This window comes from Parasteatoda tepidariorum, chromosome 1 (genome assembly GCF_043381705.1).
Source record: "Parasteatoda tepidariorum isolate YZ-2023 chromosome 1, CAS_Ptep_4.0, whole genome shotgun sequence".
Lineage (NCBI taxonomy): Eukaryota > Metazoa > Arthropoda > Arachnida > Araneae > Theridiidae > Parasteatoda > Parasteatoda tepidariorum.
Window position 1 is genome coordinate 70,711,620 of NC_092204.1, and position 19,894 is coordinate 70,731,513.

The 19,894-nt window shown below is 29.1% G+C and overlaps 2 protein-coding genes across 6 annotated transcripts in view; one reads left to right on the forward strand and one right to left on the reverse strand.

Moving 5' to 3' along the window:
* LOC107450890 (uncharacterized) overlaps nt 1-6,556 on the reverse strand; it is a 13,382-nt gene extending 6,826 nt beyond the window's left edge. Inside the window, exons 1-3 of one of the 5 annotated variants that reach the window (XM_016066820.4) lie at nt 6,185-6,556; nt 4,782-4,883; nt 3,410-3,572 (exon numbers count right to left, since the gene is read on the reverse strand). The gene's annotated coding sequence lies outside the window, so the exon portion shown is untranslated. Of the gene's footprint in view, nt 1-3,409; nt 3,573-4,201; nt 4,884-6,184 lie in introns of all 5 variants that reach the window. The other 4 variants (XM_016066819.4, XM_071186901.1, XM_016066821.4 and 1 more) reach the window with 4 other exon arrangements.
* A 1,039-nt stretch (nt 6,557-7,595) lies between these two features.
* The window catches only part of LOC107450892 (uncharacterized), an 18,426-nt gene continuing 6,127 nt past the window's right edge, over nt 7,596-19,894 (forward strand). Inside the window, exons 1-5 of the mRNA XM_016066823.3 lie at nt 7,596-7,814; nt 8,157-8,275; nt 11,061-11,202; nt 12,819-12,940; nt 15,791-15,901. Coding sequence (XP_015922309.1) covers nt 7,709-7,814; nt 8,157-8,275; nt 11,061-11,202; nt 12,819-12,940; nt 15,791-15,901 — 600 coding nt within the window. The 5' untranslated portion in view covers nt 7,596-7,708. The remainder of the gene's footprint in view (nt 7,815-8,156; nt 8,276-11,060; nt 11,203-12,818; nt 12,941-15,790; nt 15,902-19,894) is intronic.

Consider the following 19,894-nt stretch of genomic DNA (forward strand, 5'->3'; position numbering starts at 1 on the left):
TTTTAACGTCTTACATGAAGAAACCTTACCTACGGTAAACACGTGGTTGCAGAGAAATGCGTTCTGAAAGAGGTTCCGTGGTTCGGAAGGATGGTGTTCTGTTGTTCTTAAAGGTTCTGAACAATACTGGTAAATAGGGAAGCTAGATAATGGGGCAGATGTTGAAAATAATAAAAGATCCAGGAAGAAAAGTAAAACGGATTTTATTCTAAATGGCGCAAATGAGAATTTTTTTTCAAAATGCGAGAAATTTGCGAATTTTGAAATTGGTTTATAGAATGCGCAAATTTCTCGCGGTAATCATTTTTTAATGCGAGAATATAAAAAAATATGCGAGATTCTCGCGCTGTAGTGAAAACACTGCTAACGGTCACTCAATGGTCTTGGTAGATCTCCCCTTTCTGGTGATTTATGGGTTCGATGCTGAAAAGAGAAAATTTGTCAAAAGACTTCTTTTTTTTTTTTTTTTAAGGAAAGGGGATGATGGAGAGATGTTTGTTTATTTTGATTGTTAAAAAGTGTCCGGGAAATCGACCCTTCCGGGAAAGGGACGTCTGGATATGGGACGTCTGGATATGGGACGTTACACTGTACTTATAAAAAATGTGAAATTTTTAGAAAATCGGAATTTTTTATAAAAAAGCTGAAATTTAAGAGATAAAAGTGAAAAAAGCAGAAATCTGCTAAAAAACGGAAAAATCTCATCCATGACCTTTGAAAATTTGATTTCCGGAAACTTCTGTGATCAATGATTTTTTTTAAACGTCTGGACCATTGATCTGCGGAAACTTCCAGATCACTGTTGGCGAAAAATCCGGATTTTTTCCGGAGCACAATCAGCCCTGACACAGGATAACGTTTTATTTATATTATAATCTTAAAAAATATTTGAGGAAATATTCTTTTTTGCGTAGAAAGCGATTCAAAGGCATTGTCTAAGCAATGGTGTTTTACTGGGTAGGTGGGTTTTTTGCAACCTTGGACATGGACAATGCATGATTTAAAGATACTGGATCTGCTTTGACTATTTTTCCTAAATTGCAATCCGACACTAATGCTCAATTTTTAAGAAAATATACAATAAAAGAGTACAGTCAAAATATAACAAATAGTTATTAAAATATATAAATATTAATGTTTAAAAACAGGAGAAGGAAGAGATTTAAACGATGAGGAAATTCATGGACACTTTCGACACTTTGAGTAAAAAATCTGGACTTTCAAAGTTATCAAAAAAGTTTTTTTTTAAAAATTTTGGACCTGAAGCTTCGACATCTCTATGTAATGTGATATACGCATTAAATTTATTTACAATATGACAAGAAAAATAAATAAACACTTTAGTTTTGAAATTTAACAAGCATAGTCAAATTTTAAAAAAATTAAACACCTTTTAATCACTTAAGAATTATTTGTAAGAATTTAGGATATGTGCACTAAAAATAAATTCTTCCTATTGTAGAAAGTTTATACACATAGCAGCGTGCATAGCCAAATCTTTCAACAAAAAATAAGCTCTTTTTAAGCACTCAAAATTTTTTTTAAGCACTATAAACATTAACTAAATGCAAAAGAATTTTCAAAAAACTTTGGATGATAATGAGAAAATAACTAATTTCTGACAAAGAGCTCTTTTCTTGATTAGCCACCATAAAATGATTGAGATTTTTCGGTTCGATATCAAAGGGTGGAAAATGAAGTTTGAAATCGAGAATAGCTCGCAGAATGAACATGAGAGTGCAATAATCTCACCGAACTCAGCTCAAACGACACACATGTGCACGCTGAAGTATTTCATCAAACATGTAAAATGATTGGTGATTTCATACGATATGGACCGCCGGTACGCCGAAATAGATTGTGGTTGAATTAATTATGAAAAACTTTGAACAGTACTATGTGAAATGTACGCTCTTGCACAATATGTTGTGAAAATAGAAATGGTAAAGAATTTAAGAACTTTCTGCATTTGCAGTAAAGACTAAATACCAAATATTTGTATGTAGCATCTCTAATTTAGTAGCAGCAATTGCTGTTTATTTTTTAAATTTTAATATTTTTTAATTGTAATTCTAGAGTGTTGAGCATAATCTTGTATCTATTTACAGTTTAAAAACTCCTTGAAAAAGTTTTTTGCAATAACAGGACCCTATTTGCACAAATTTACAAAAGCAGAACCCTGGTTGAAGGAATGTGACTTAACGTTTATTCTATATTCACAAATTATGAGTAATTTTTTCGCAATTTTAGAAAAACGGACCTTTCACAAAATGTCTGGACAGACCCCTGCTCAGGATAAAATAACTTATTTCTGACAAAAAACTCTTTATCTTGATTATATTATCCACCATAAAAACAATTTATGCAGAATTTTAAATATTTTCAACAGTGTCTCATTCTTTGATTGCATAAAAGAATTTTAATTCAAAAATAAAATTAGTTTAACTACTTTAGGGCTGATTGTAAATACAATAAGTATTGAAGCTAAACATTTTAGAAATAAATTATAAGGTCTCCACATTACTAATATTAACAAATCTAAGATTTTTGAATTTTTATTTTAATTGTTTTTAAACCAAATCTTTCATCTTTCTAAAGAATTAAGGTTCTTTGGAAGGCTAAATCTGATTTAACATAAGATTTTTTATATCGTATCTGTTAATTGTGAAAAGAGATCACATTTTCTTAAAATAGATTCATAATAACTTTTCATAAAATAGTTGAAGAGCACTAAAAATTTTTAAAGTACAATAAAAAGTTTAGAAATTTCATTCATTTGTGGATGAAATAAAAATCTATACATTTAAAAAGCTCAATTATTATCTTTATTAAAATTTACTGAATAAAAGGGATATGGAAATTTTGAGATGATGAAGTTTTGCGATTGCTGAATTCTCTGAACCCACATGAAAATAAGTAATTATTGAATGATCCCCAAGTCAAGTTCAAGGATTGTTGTACTATAAATGAAATAGCACAAGAAGGTCATTGGCTTGTCAATGACCAAGATGATAGTACTTCAACACCAATGAAATTTACAAGAGAAATAAAATTATATCTCTCTATCAGGGAAATTTTTCACTTTGATTTCAAAGAGCAAAAAACAAAGCCTGAAATTTAGAATATCTTGCAAAATGCAGCAGAGTTGCCCATAATAGTGCAAGAATCTTTCCAACCAAATTCAGCTTAATTTAAAATGAAGTTTAAATTGAGTAATTGAGAGAAAAACTAAAATAATTAATAACGAAGTCTGCGAAATCTTTGCCCTTATCGCATTCGGCAACAGAACAATTTGCATCAAGTTACAAATTTGATCAGTTACCGGAGAATACTTTATAAAATAGTCAAGAAGCAGAATAAAATTCAAAATTTTTCAAGACTTATCAAAGACAATACATAAGCGACTGACCTCTAGACTTCTTCGGTAACAATAAATATCATTAATATAGATGCTGAATAGCAGTGGATTTTTCATCTACGTCAATATTTTCAACGCCAGGTGGTAGCTGCTTAGTAGAATGAGAGTCGATGACTGGAAGAGATTACTTCAGTTCTCCAACATCTTGAAAAACCTACACATATTAAGACCAAAATTTTATTAGTAGATTTCAGTGCGTAAAAAATCGTTAAATGAAGAAAATTATGCATGGCAAAACCTTTTGAACTTTAATATTTGTTTCCAAAATTTTATAACTAAGAAAAATATTTAAAATCTGTTTTAGCAGATTGTATTCCGCTTCAATTAATACATTTTCTTTGCATTTCTACAAGTTTTAGAAAGACAATATTTTGAATACGCAATTATGACTCTTGAATTACCAACCCCGTATTTAAATACACATCTTTTTGCTTTGTGTTGACATAATCTTAAATACAAAACTATTTTTGATCGTAGTTTTGTCAGTACCATCAGAGGGTAAAACTACACCATTACTACACTACACCATTCTTAGAGGGTAAAAGAAAAAAAGCCAAAGCCAGATTTTTAACATGCTATTACAACACTTTAATTTCAAATCTCTTTCAAAAAAAATTTCTGATGCACTCCGTTTGTGCTGATGTTAACATAAATTTAAGAGGTTTTTCTAACTTTTATGGAAGTTAATAAATTTTCCCACAAGATTTTGAATCTTATTTGCCCCGTAAGGTTTTCATTTGAATTGAACTTTTTAAACCTTAAATTTTCTTTAAATTATTTTACCTGCATTTATTTTGCTGACTAGATAGTATTCAAATAACAATTGAGCTTTGTCAGAATTTGTTAAAACAGACTTTTGTATTAAGTAAAGTGATAAAAACAAAACAAAAATATAACATTTCTCATTGTTTTTACTTATTTCAAATTTAACTGAATCTTTTCTGACAATAGAATTTTTCTTTCTTAAATAAATTATTCTAACTGTAATTTTAAACATTTAAATATATTTAATTTTTATGCAAACATATTACTAATCTAACAGATTAAAAGAATTTAGCGCAATTTTTTAAGAGTTTTATTCGAGAAACTTTCTTAAGTTTAATTAAAATTTATACAGTAATTAAAATTTATACCCAGGCGTAAGAAAAATTTTCTACTTCTCCAGATTCAAATTTAATAACGCTAACTAGAGGTAAACAAAAAATCTCCGAACTTTTCCGTCAATGTCTTAGCATTACAATTAAATGTAATTAAAGTTTTTTTTCGTCATAAAAGTTAATTGCGACTTAAAAACGCATTCTTAGATTAGGGATTATTTAAGCATATAGCTATAGAGATATACCCTTACTGGAATATTACGAACTTCATTTCCCACTCCACGCAAAGGTTTCCTCAATAGATCACCAGCAGTTGCTTTATTTCTGGCAACTAGGAGGTTTTCATTTTGAATATTTCTGAGTGTTTCCTGTAAAAATATAAAAGTTAATAATGGAGGTTGAGTCCAAAAATAATTAAGGTAACAAACCAGGGTTGGCAAGTTTTTGACACATGACAGTTTTTACCGGTTATTACGATGGTTTTTACCGTCATGTCAAAAACCCATAGTTTTGGTAAATTAGTATTTTTATTTGAGTTTAACTGCTTATAATTTAAAATTAATTAATTTTTGGGCAATAAAATTAGAAAAAAAGTTGTTAAAAGATATTTAAGAACAGATTTTTGCATTTTCCCAACATGTTTATATCAAAACATACTATTTGAAGTAAAATATTAGGATATGAAACAAAATTTTCAACATTTCCAAGCATCACTTTGTTTGGCATATTACATAACTGAAGAATGTCAAGATTGATTACGTTCATTCATAAAATCTTGCTTTGAGAAACACGTGTACACATAAAAAGAAAGCTTCATAAAATATACTTTTCTTATCATTTTTGTTTTCAATATTTTACACAGAAATGAGACATGAAAAAGCCTGGGAAATCCTTTTAGAGTTTCCTTGCAACATTGCAATAACCTTTTGTTATCATTATCCTTAATGACAGGCTTCCATTGACAGAATCTTCTTGAATTTTGAACTCATCCATACTATACTCAGAAATTGACTGGGCAATGAAAAATGCGCAAAATTAGTCACTTGCTATTGTATGCTTCGGCACAGTGACCCCGACTACTGAACATGTAATTTTGTTTGTAATTAAGTTTTGCTTAGTATGCTTTTTCAACTAAATAAAAGCTTATTACTTGACAAAATAGCAGTAATTCTTGACTTATAGTTTGTTAGTACTTATAAGTTTTGAAAGTTTATTTTAGCTTATTTCTAATATTTAAGAAATGCCAAATTTTAAATTCTTTTTAGTTCTTGAATTTATTAATAGTTCCAAGCTTTTTTGTTTATCTCTTACAATTAAGAAGTGCAAAATTTTGAATCATTTGCAAATCCAAGCTATAATGATAAAAGTATCGCTATTTTCAATAAGTATATTACAATATTACTGTATGAATGCATATCCTTCTATAAGAATGCATGTATATAGTTGCAAAATCAATAGCAATCATTTACAACATTCATTTATAAAGGCAATTATGTGAAAATAATATATTGTCCGCTATATGCCATAAATTTAAGAAAACAGTACGTTTTTGATGGTTTTTACCACTGTCATGTCAAAAACCAGTCTTTGACGGCAAAAACCCAAACCTGTAACAAACGAAACAAAACGTAGAACGTATAGAAATGAGAAATTGTCACAATAAATATACCTTAGCTTAATTTATATAAGGTTAAACGTAATTCATCAATAAATAGTTAGATTTGTAGAACAATTTTAGGGGTAATAACCAGAGAACTGATCAGCAAATTATAAAAACCTTGGCCACCAGAATTAAAGTTTTATTATTGTTTGCTAAGATAAAAACAGTTTTCAAAAGGCAGTGTCTATTACAGCGACTATCGGTAAGATAGCCTCAGAGCTATCGCGCCGACGTTGACAACAGCGCCACTTTACAGAAACTAATTCATCGGTACAATAGCTATAAGTTATGCTTTTCTACCTGTGTATGTGAAATTGGTAATGGGTTGTCATTGTTTCACCAACAACAAAAAATTTAAAAATAAATGAACATTATTTCTTTTTTCCTTAAAGCGTATAAAATTTTNCTTGGTGCTCAACAGGTATCAGGCTTTCTTTAGGCGAAGAACGGAACAAAGATTCGGAGAGGACATGGTCATGATCCTCATTCATTGATTTTATCTGCAAAAATTGTTTATCTGGAGACAACAGCTGGACAATTTTGAGTAAAGGTTCTGGAAAATAAATTTATTTTAAAACAAACTACGTATAAAAAATGTATAAACTAAACTCTATAAGGGCTTGCAGACACAATATAAAATAATAGATAGCAGGTCAGAGAACATATAAAACAAGAGTGTTAAATTGTTCTTTACAAGGTGTATAGTGACTATTGACATGGTGACATCAGGAACGATGTTGCTAATCAATTAACACATTTTAAATAATTCATTTTAAATAACACATTTTAAAAATTAATTAAACAATACAAAATTTACTTACTTGGATTGGCGACTGTTATCTGTACATTTTTTTTTATGAATTCTTCCACCATGTGTATTTCAATTCCAGCGGAGCCTTATCAAATTTTTTAAATTTCTTTGAAGCATTTTGTAAAGTTTTCGCTTCTCTCTTCTAGAAGATCGCCCTTTTTTCTTTTTCAAATTCATGAATGGCTATTTGTTATTCTTCATATGAAGAAAATCAAGATGCTACAAAAATTGTAGCTGCCTTGACTACGATAAACAGAGCTAAATTATTTTTGAAAAAAAAATCGGAGAGTCACGTTGACAGATACGCTCTATGATTGGTTAAAAATTTGATCGGTAAGATAGCAAAATGAATTTTACTGCGCCGATAATCGGTGCAATAGACACTCCGTTTTCAAAAATTTGCAAGAAGCTGAAGTTGAAGTTGTTAGCTGAATCTGCATTAAATATTTAAATTGGTAATTTACGATTTCTCATTGTTTTATGCACTTTTTTTAATGTTTTTAAATATTTTTTAAAATTATTTGCCGTTCATATTAAATTTTGTTTTCTTTCAATCATGTTATGTTAACATATGATCACATGTAACCTTAATCGTTTGAAAAATGTAAACAAATATGACAACCGTGTGTCCGGTGTGTATCAGAATCATCAATTTGTGGTGTACGCTGTTGGTGACTGTTTAAGTTTGTTTTTACCTGGTATTTATTTTTATTTATAGAAAAATGGATTTCCCTTCTGCAAAGAACGCATTTTTCAGTTTAATGAACTCTTTAAGTAACGAAGATCGTTCAGAATTTCTCTCATGGTGTAAAGATTGGTGTTCCTCTGGTAATTTACTACCTTTAACTTATAACAAAGCATATTTTATTTTATTTTTTTTTTGTAATTAAAACTTTATTCTCGCTTGTCATTGTAATAATTATTTGGTTCAATTATTTTTAGATTCTTCGATTTAAAAACTTTTATTCATGTATTGAAAAAGATTGGCTGCTTTAAGGTTTTTTTTCTTCTTGCACCTTTCTTCCAATAGTGGTTCATATTTCATTATTACTAGCTTTTTTTCTCTTAATTTCAGAGTTTTCTGCAAATGAGCTTGGAAAGAAATTATTGCCATTACTGTTCTAAAGTAATTTTATTTAGCTTCCAAATAATTTTATATCTTTTCTCTAGATTCTGAATACAGCAAAAAGTACTTCGATCTGCGAACAATTGCAGAAGATATCAAGACTTTAGTACCAACTGAAGCTATATTTCCTTCTGAGCAGATAAATCATAATAACTTGCTGACTGTGAGTCATTTTGCCATAACTTATTTTTTATTAACTATTTAATAACAATTGCAACACATTTTAGCACAATACTTAATTCAAGTATAATAAATGTATGTTTTGTTTTAAAAAGATGACTTGTGTGTGGTCCTACGCCAAAATGATCGCCAAGTTGCATCCAAGAAACTGACAAAACTATGGAGCAGACGAGAAGGGTGAAATATGTTGACACCTTTGGGCAAACCACTATATACACAGTACCAAGTCCCATATCCAGGAATTTGTTTAATAGAAACGTTTATCTTACAGATACTTTATAATCATTAAAATAGACATATCTATTCCCATTTCTCCCCAAAAAAGTTTAGTTTTTTTTCTTTTACTCATGATCTGTTACCAAATCTTAATCTTATGTGTCTAAAGAAGAAATAGTTTTGCTTTTTTTAACTTCCCTTTTGCCTATGTTCAGAGTTGTTAAGATAGGAGGTCGCTGTGACCACCCAAAGATTTTAATTATGCAGCAAAATTTGTCCGGCCGTTCAGCAGATTTTTAGCAAAACAAATAGCAGTGAAACTAATTTTATCAGTTTTTTACTCGTAATGGTTGGAAAAAAAAGCTCTTTTTTTTAAAACATTGTTTGAACACAACAAATGTGAAATAATGTATTATTGAATGAAGGGAATATTCTATTTAGTATATTTACGAGAAATTCAGGTCACAAAGTTACTTGTAATTCGATTCGCGAGAAAGTGAAAAATACATTCATTTTAGCAGATTATTTTATTTATTTATCAAAGGGTTCATTAAATTGTTTTGCTTATTAACTAGCGTAATTAAGCTTAAAACATAAATAAGTAATATATTAGCAACAAAAAAATTTATTTTTTTTACTGAAGCAAATGAATTACATCCTTATATAAACTTTCTTCTACAAGGATTATGACTTTTTGCTACACTTTTTTGAATTTGTCAAATATATGTTTTTTAAAAGATTGCAAAAAATATATATTCTATATACGGCCTGGTTTCCAGAATTAATTATTAGATCTATTGATTTTTAAGCATAAAAATTATTTCACTTTGGTTATAGCAAATCTATTTTTTTAGTTGCCAGTGAACTTGAATTTATTATAGATAAAGCTTCTGGTTGATGTTATATTAGACAGATCATGCTTATTTCTTAGCTGCCAACAATTGCACTTTTCTTAAGATGTTTTTTTAGTGATAGTGAAATAAAAATTGCAAGAATAACTACTGTAAGCAGAAATTTCTTAAATTTTATCAATATCTAGAACCACATCAATGATTATCAGATAGTTTATATGTGTTTAAATTAATTAGGTATGGTCATAATCAAGAACATTTTAAATAAAATTTGTTAAATGAGAAATGAAGTGTCTGAATTTGCAACTATGTTGTTTATAGCTCATACTTCTTCAAAGCTACTCTTGATGTTTCTTTAATTTATGTAAGAATAATTGCCATCGCTTTTTCATCGTTCCATCAAATTATGAATCCCATTCAGCAAAATGGGAATTTCCTCATTCGAAAAATAAAGCCTGTGTTTAGGATAGCTAAGCATTCATACTGCTTTAATGAGCATATTTAAAGAGATCCAGAAAAGGCTAGAGCGGTTTAAAAAGAAGAAAAAAACTTTTATTAGAGGATTAAACTGTAAGTGTTATTGAAACTGAATAATAATAGTGTTTGAAGAAAATGGCATGTTTTGATTCTGTATACTCAGTGGCGCTACAGGCCAAAGTACTCATACGAAAACTCAGTGGCGCTACAGGCCAAAGAGAGTCAAGACCTACTGTGTCCATCACAGTTTTCTTGACCTTGGTCTCTGAGGTGCAGGAGCAGATATTCCCGTTGAATGGTCGGAATTATTTGTTGTAAGAATTTCACTCTTTAGCCAGGTTAATGATTCTCGTTTGATTTAGTCATGTTTAATGATTCTCGTCAATCGTCGTTGATCCCGTTCTTGCACGATCTTTTTCCGACTGCAGCGATGTCGTAGATTTGATGTTTTACCGGATTTCCGATACTCACGGTAGACTCGTGAAATGGTCGTACATGAAAATCCAAATTTTATTGCTATCTCAGAGATGCTATGTCCCATCTCCCATGCGCCGACTATAACACCACGTTCAAACTCACTCAAATCTGTATAACCTGGCATTGTAGCAGCAGTAACCGATCTAAGAACTGTGCTAGACACTTGTTGTTTTATATACGCGTTGCCGATCACAGCGCTGTACTTTGATTGGCTCCATACCCCTTTATTTGCATACTCATGCCTGTACCAGTTTTTTTGGCTCTTCAGTGTGTGTGTATATATATATAGTTCACAAAGTCTAATATTTGACTTTACAAGTAAAAAAATTAATCAAAGTTTTCTGATGTAAAAATTGCATGGTATAGAAAAAATATGGCCAGGGTTTTCATTGAAATTTGCCTGATATACCTAGAAAAGTCGGGAATTTTTTTTTTATTTATTTATTTAATGGGAACCCTGTGTTTTCTTAGCCTTGAATATGATGTTTCATTTATATATTATCACTAAAATATTTTATCCATTTTTTTGCAACATAATATGTGCAAACTATTATGGGCATAATATGTGCAATATAATGCAGTGTATACTTCAGGCAGATTATGCATTAATTTGGATTAAAGAAGGATAATTCTTTTTCAATTCCTAAAAATAAAAAGGGCTAGTTTTACTCTTAAAATTCTTTCTATTAATTCATTAAGTGAAGAAAAAAAAGAGTTTCTCATAATTATGGCACTATTTATATTTAGGAATCTGCTCCTAGAACCACTCCTATACTACATGTTGATAGTTTTCTCTTTGAAGATGAACATATTGATTCATTAGTTGAAGAAGGAAAACTGAGTCGGAATTACTGCAAAGATTGTGGATCATCAAATGTTTCCCCTATAAGTAAGTTAAAAATAATAAGTTTGTTATTTACCTTTTATCTTGTTTCAATGTCTAGTTGCAAAAGACTAGTTTTTGATACATTTACTTTATTAACTTATAGATTATAAGATATTTAACTGCTGAGACTTCCAGAAATAAATAATTTTAAACTTATTATCATTCTCATGAAAGATTAATCTCTCACATCTCAATTGTGTTGTGTAATTTACTCATTTTATTTTAATTTCTCCTTAAAGTACTCAACACACTGCTCTGACGACATCAGTCTATGAAATCCTTCTATTTTCAAATTTAGTGGTGCGGCTACAACAGCACTTGACATTGGATAAAGAGCAGTAATGATTGATATTTGTTTAATTGTTGAATAGGTATGAACAGAGAAATAACACAAAATCAAAAAACAGATATAAGTTTCATTGAAATTAATTTATATATTTTAAATTAGAACGTCTCATGTGTTTAATACAATACCAAAAGAGAAAAAACTCAACAAAACATTTGAATAAATTCAAATGAAATTAAGAATTGGAACTAGGTGTAAATACACCTCATCTCTATTGTAGGAGTGCGGTCCTCTATGACCTTTCTACTCTTAACAAGGTATACCTAAACTGGGTGCCTATACATATGGGTATTCCTGGTAATGAGCTGACTGGTGACTGGCTAGGGTGAACTGGCTGAAGCACTTATTTCATAAATTTATACTATATTCTAAAAGAGAAACTATTTAATCATCAGACTAATACATATTTTCTAATGAGACTTACATTTTAATACAAGTTTGGAATAAAATTTACCCATTTGTTCAAAACATTAAATAATAATAAAAAAGGTAAATAAATAATCCAAAAAAACTGAGGAGGTAAGATATTGCTTGATTAAAAACTTCATTCATTAAAAAAAATTTACGGATTTAAAATAGGTAATAGTCGACATGTTTCAAGTGCTCAAAAATAGGTGTTCATTTTCAAGACTGGGGCAAGTCTTGAAAGGGCCGTCTATTTTTGGCACTTGACTGTTATTTCCGATCCGTATATTTTTTAAACGAATTAAGTTTTTTAATCAAGTAATAACAAAAAAAGTAGTTTTGAGCAAGCACAGTAGGAAGAAATAATTATTTAAGAATCTAATAATATAATACTTAAAGCAAATTTATTTGAAATGGCAAATAAAAAATTGTCGTAAATGTATTTGAATTTAAAAATGGCAAATAAAATCGGCACAATAAAGTATTACTAAGAAATCATTGTTTAGAATAAAACACAACAAACTCATGAATAGTTATTAGTAAAGCTTCACACAGAAAAATAATTACAGCTATTTTGATTATTATAAACAAGCACCGTCATCTGTCATGTAATGAAGAGGGAAAATATATGATTTAGAAAGCCATTTAATTACTCGCAAATTACAACCCTAATTAACTATGCATTTTGTAACCAAATTTGTAAAAGCTTCAATTGTCGTACATTTTATACTTGTTTTATTTTTAAGCTCATGATGAAAATAAAGAAATCAACTGTTACTGGATTATCTTGTCACAGTGATTTTTTTTTTTTTTAACTTTCTAAATTCTTATTATTTGAATGTCAATAGGTGACTTTCTTTGTTTTTAGCATTTATCTCACATTCAGCATCAGTGCAAAGAATAGAATTTATTTTTCAATACATGCTCCCTGATATAAGCAATAAAGTTCTGCTTGATGTTGGATCTAGATTAGGAGCTATACTATATGGGGTAATGTTTATAATATGGTTCTGGTGTTTAAATTTAATTCTGGTGTTTAATTTTCTATCTATAGTTTTGACCCAATTAAACATATCCTTTCCTCAATCCATTGGTGTCTGGATGTCACATGTAACTATATGTTTCTCCATCTCCAACTTGTAAGGATTCATTTGTTTATAATTTTTAGTCTCAACTGCACTCTTTTCAATTTTTCATTAAGGATTCATAAAATTATATTTTTGCAGCCTCAATGTTAACCATTAATTAAAGCCAGTCAGATACCTTCAATTAATGAATATTAAGAAACTAGGAACTGTGTAGCACCTATTAATAACAGGAAAAATTTGAACCTGTGTGAAAGAGATTTGTTAGTCTAAGAAAATCAAGTTTTTTGCTAAATTCTAGATATATTAATTAATAGCATTAATTAATTAAACATGCAATTTTTTCATGCTTATTTAGTTCAGAATTACATTTTGTTGAATCCTTTAAAAAATCAAATGTTTTATTTTTTTTCCTTAAAAATAAAAATGCCTCACAAATTTGAAACTAAAAGAATTACAAAAACTATTTTTTCCTACTACAAAAGTGCGATTCTACCTATGTAAATCTAATTTTGTTTGTTCTGAAATTTTAATATTTATGGTTCATTTAAATGTCTTATGAAAATTTAAAAGCACACCATTTTGTCATATATTTTTTAAATATTTTTATAATATTTTGAGTACAAAAGACTACTGTAAAAAATATAGCAAAATATTTTTAATAGTCTCTGTCGTCAAAATAAAAATTATCAAAAACAGAATATTTCCTTCCTGTAAAAGTAAAGGGAAATAAAGCAAGACACATTAGGGTAATTATTTGTTGCAGACTAATACTATTTAAGTTATAACTTGGGTGGGTATCAATATGTATTACACGAAAAGATATTTTTTCATGTGTGTCATACTTATATTAAAAGGAGGGTACAGTTTCTAAAATAACTTTTTGCAAGTTTTATATTGTATGAAATAAAATATTGTATTTTAGTTTTGAAAGTAATGTATGTTATAGACTTATAAAAGATCTGGCCCTTTACAATCTGCTAACGTCATTTGTTAGGCTTATTACAATGGGTCTTGTCGGCACATTGTAAAGTGATTTTTGCCGATTTTCAAAAAACTGGATTTTTCTTATTAGCATACAAGATATGTAATACCAGAAGTTATTTTACATACTATCTTACACTGTCATTCATTATCTTTCCGCGCTTACTTACATAGTTCTATTGCATTTATTTGAAACTTCTCTCTTTCCCACCCTTGATGGTTAAGTTGGTGTATTATATTTCATTATTGCAAATAAATCTGTTGTATATATATATATGTGTGTGTGTATGTATGTATGTATGTATATATATATATGCACTGTTGTTTTTTATATTTTGCATGATACTCGTTTGTTGTGCTTGTATTTTATATTCGAATCAACAAATGCTTATCCAGTTAATAAATGTACTTTAAATGTCTTACTGTATATTTTTAACTATTGATTTGTTTAGTACTAATGATTTGTTATTTACTTTATTTAAATTTATTTTTATAGCACCTATATATTAAAATAAGTTAAATGATAAATATTATTATTCTAATTATTTAAACTTTATGGAATAATATTATTTTTAAGGTCACTGTGCTGGGCTATCTGTATTTGCTCTTATGTTTAACGTTGCATGTTTAAGAATGTTTACAATATGAAATTTTATAGTATGATTTTATTAATTTAGTGTTTTTAAATATTATGTTATAAAGTTTTTTTTAGACAGCTTTTTTCAAAAAACAAAAAAAAAAAAAATTTATTTTTAACAACATTTCCTCATGAATCACCGAGCAGAAAATATTTAATCTCATACACCACCATCTCATTTTGTAGGAAGGGAAAGAAAGTGTTTCAATTGATTAGAGTGTGTTTTTTTATTGCCTTCTTCCAAAATCAGCAATTTTTAAAATCTGTACTATGATATTAAAAAATTATTCAAGATGACAAGGTTTCAAATGAGCAAACTATGTATTATCAAACAAATTTTTATTTAATATGGTAACCAAACATAAAAAGAAAGTAATGATGATTACGATTAATTACAATTTACTTTAAAAAAATAATATTATTCAATTAATGTTACTTCACATTAGTGGGAAGGTGGGAACACTGAAAAAAGCAAAAATTATCATTCATTAACTCATTCTTATTAAAAAATTATCCTTCTTTTACCAACGACCATTTGGTTAACACTATTCTAATTTATTGAGAATCTAAACTCTTTTTAATTTAAAAAATTTTGTGCTGCTTTAAAAAAAATGTCTAATGAAACATTAATTTTTTTACAAAATTTTCTATTTTAAGTGCTATTGTCTTTTACTGTATTTACTTTTTTAATAAAAAGTTTAATTATAAAGTGTACTTTTATAACCCTGGTCTATCTCATTCTACTGTATTTATAGCTTAGGAGCTAAGAAGTACCTTTTCTTTTTTCCTTTAAAAAAAAAAATTTTTTTTTAAACTTTCCAGTGTTTTCTTATTATCACCAAGTAAAGTTGCAAGCTTTAAGAAACAAAATTTAGTTTTGATGAAACATGTTGTAACGTTAGATTTCATGGGAAAAATTGACTTTGACTCAATTGTTAACATTCTATTTTATTTTTAATGTTGACTCCTTGTAAATTGCTTTCATGTTTACTCCTGCAGGTCAATGGAACCTAAGGATAAATCTCCACTTTTGTATAAATTTTTTTAACTTATTACGAGTTGGGAAAAAAATTTTGCTGTTTTTTTTTCTCTATTTGCTTTAATTAGTAAGTGATTACATATTTTTTTCCCTAGGCCTATTACTGTAGCAATGCTAGAAAAATAATTGGTGTTGAAATAAACCAAGATTTTTGTAAATTGCAGCAACACATCATTGAAAAATATCATTTGAATGACAAAATAGAGGTAAGTTGACACTTTTAATATTAGTACTTTTACAATATACTAACATAATTTAAAAATATTAATTTTAGCTCACACTTTTTTTTTTTTTGAACCACAGAAGATTATGTGTACTAATTCATGTCAATGTATATTGAACCTCAAAAGTTAAGGGGAAAACAGAAGATGATCATTGCCAGTGCACATAAATGTCAAAGCTATACACTAATAGGATTAGTTATATCACAACCAAATGAAAATTATTGATGTATTTTTGTGGAGCAGGTTTACAAAATATCAAACTTGATATTACTCTCAATCCATATTTTTTTATTAAAATGAAACCTCTCAGTTTCGCAGTAAAATTATCCTGAATAGAGGATATTGGTTCTCAGGGGTCACTGCTATTAACTTTAAAATTATTTCTAAGGAGCATGATGTTTTCCAAGCAGTTTTAATTTTACTCAGTGTAATTTTCTTGGTGCAGGAATGCCACTTGTGTTGGTGTCACTAAAACCAGTTTGATGAATACAATTTAACATCAATGAAAATGACCTCAACATCATCATCATAGTTGGCCAGACAGCCCAATGTGGGCCAATGCCTTCCTCTGAAGATTTCTCCATAATTACTTCTGATTTATCTTTGATCTCTAATTCTTCTTATGATCTCCAATGAGCCCTACTGATATATAATATATGTGTAAAATCAAATTTATCAATTATGAATGACTGTGAAATCTGCAGGAAAGACCTCCTTTATTTACGACCACTTTTGGGAGGCATGGAATTTTTTCCATAGACTTTGTGTTGAAGAAAACCTTTCCATCAAAACCTCTTCCAGCAACCAGGCAAACTCTACACCAAAATGTAGAGAAAACAAAGGGAAAATTGCAGAACAATAAAAGAAACTGGGGGGGGGGAATTCCGAAAAAAGGACAAAAAATTCTAAAAAATCCGGAAAATAAAAGATATAATCTTTTCATCAGCTCACACGATTATATCCGCAAAAGAAAGGGCTTTCTAATATTGTATTAATATAGCCAAAGCAAAATATATCAATACAATAGTGTAAGGAGCACTCAAAAAATTTTACAAAAAAAATTACAGGGTGGCCACCCACCTGGAATTATCAGGGAATTTTTTATATACTGGAAAAAACCTGGAAATATCAGCGAAATTTGGATAAAAACCTGGAAAAATCAGGGAATTTTAAAGAAAAGCTGGAAATTTTTTCTTTGATCATTTTTTTAATTTCACCAATTTAAATTTTACTAATTTTCTTAATTTAAATTATTTCATCCATTATACCCACTTTTTTTAAAACGGAAATGTATCGCCTAACAGTTGAAATATCATCAACTTAGCGATACTTTGCTTGCATCAAAATTTGCTCCATTACAGCTCTGTTAAACTAGCATGCCACATAAAATTCTGCCGTGGTTGCTAAACGAATGTAGAAACCTTTGACCGCTATGGGACTGTGCAATTTAAGAAAGATTCTGGTGGGGGTGGAAAAAGGGATTAGGAAATTAGCTTCTGTTTTTAAATTCTGTCCTTGGGCTGAATCCATTTATGGCTCAAGTTTGTTCCAATGCTTAGGTGGTAATTTTTTTTTTATATTTTGACAAAATGTTTTTGTATTTTTAACTTTATGAAATTCTCCAAAAATTAGTTGGTTATAATTTAATAATTATAGACTTTATATTACACCCTTTTTCTAAAAGCTTTTCTACTCTCATTCAAAGAAATCAATGAATTATTTTTTCTCAGCAAACCAACCAATCACATTTTTTTACAATCACTAACAGCAATGTTTGTTGACAAATCTTCACAATTGTTGCATAAATGATTTTTGATTCAAAATTTTGTACCAAAACATTAAAAATTAAATAAAACAATCTTGCCAAATTGTCAAAATAAATTTTTTTTTTTCAAGATGATATGTTGAAAAAATAATATTTTGAATAAAATATTTTATAATACCTAGAAAAATCAGGGAAATTTGAAATCTGATTTGAGTGGCCACCCTGAATTACAACAAGTAAAAAAGAACACAATAAGTAAAAATATCACGTAAAAACAGAAAAAAAAATATTTAAAAAAAAAAAAAAAAAAAAAAAAAAAAAAAAAAAAAAAACAGAATAAAATATGAAATGAAATCTGTAAAGTGAGTAGTGAATTCAAATGAACGGGAAATTTTTCAAGAATGATTTAAAATATTTTTGTAACAAGATTGCCAGATTGCAAAAAATGAAAGCAAAAACGCAAATTAAGCTAAAAACGTAACTAGAGGACTCTTGTATTAAAGTGCGTTCTTATTGCATTACTGAAGTGCGTTTGATTTGTTGGTTACCAAGGATGAGCCCGAAAATGGATGTGCGCAAGGTAATATTATACTGGATAATTTAAAGAAGTTGACAATTAATAATTTTAGAAAATAAATATTTGTTTAAGGGGAAAAATAGAAAAGAGAAAGAAACATGAATTGCCTGTTTTGCACGGATAATTTTAGCCACGGATTTGCCCGAAATGGATTTGCACATGGAAAAATGATATAAATTAACAAAGAAATTTTTTTTTAGTAAATAATTTAAGCCATGGATTTGCCGAAATGGATTTGCACATGGAAAAATTATATAAATTAACAAAGAAATTTTTTTTAATAAATAATTTAAGCCACGGATTTGCCGAAATGGATTTGCACATGGAAAAATTATATAAATTAACAAAGAAATTTGTTAATAAATAATTTAAGCCACGGATTTGCCCGAAATGGATTTACCTTGGTTTGTCAGCAACTATTCTTCAAAAATTCCACTTGATAATCACTTTCTTATTAGCTTTCCATGTTACACCCAATATGTTGAGATCTTTACCTTTAAAACAGCCTGGATTTACATCTTCCATATCAATAAAAATGTCTACTTCTCTGCAGCACTTACGCAAAATGCAATTGTAAGTCTCTCTTCTGGTAATTTACCAACTCTTTCAATCTCAGATTTTAAGATTTATCTTTTTGTTAGCAAAGACCCAAAAAAGAAAATAATTCTATTTCGTCCTTGTCTAAAATATCGTTATCATTATATTCAGGGAGCAAGAGTAGCAATCTTGCTATTTAATCATCACAGAGTTTCATCAATATCTGCTGCTTTTCCACATTATGAGCAAAAAACTATGTTATACCTGTAAACAAGTTTTTTAAGCTACCTGTTAGACTTAGACTTAGAGGTTGGGCAGCTCTGACGAGCAGGGCACATCGACTAGAGGTCTATTGTACCCAAACCCTAAAATCATGATTAGCATGAAAGCCCTATGGCTGAAATAAAATTCAGCAAGCACCTTACAGGAACATCTTGCAGTTCCCAGGCATTGACGATATGCTGCCCTAAATGCTCAAATCTTTGAGCAGAATAGACCTCACAATCACAGAGTATGTGTCGTGATGTCTCTTCTTCTAGATGACATCCAGTGGCGTATCTAGGGTATGGCAGGTATGGCGAGAGCCATGGGCGCATTATTTGAAAAAGGCGCAAAATCAACCAACACCAACGTCTTTTTTTCAATTTTTCAAAATATTTTGATATTTTGCTTGTTTTAAAAAAATTAATTTATATTACTTATACAAATACAAATTTTAAAAACAATAATACAAATTTCAAAAAAATAAATAAAACATTGAAAAGAATCATTTAGAAAACTCTCCAGAATGCAGAATAAAAACTTCCAATTATCCGATCCACAGATAAATCTTTCTTTTTCCAGTACCACAAGGAAAAAGACAAGATAAACATCTCTTCATATCACATTACCAGGATGTAAAAGGCCAATTATCTGGGGGTGAATAGAACACCTGCAGGCATAGAGAATAGCCCTTTGGTGGTGACAGAGGGCAAAGAGATGTGAAAACCATGGGGTGTCCCTGTCCAGTTTAGCCCAATTATCATACCCTAAAATGCTTGTTGATCTTAAATTTTATCAGGGGTGAAAATCACTTTGAAAAGCGGCTTTCGAATTT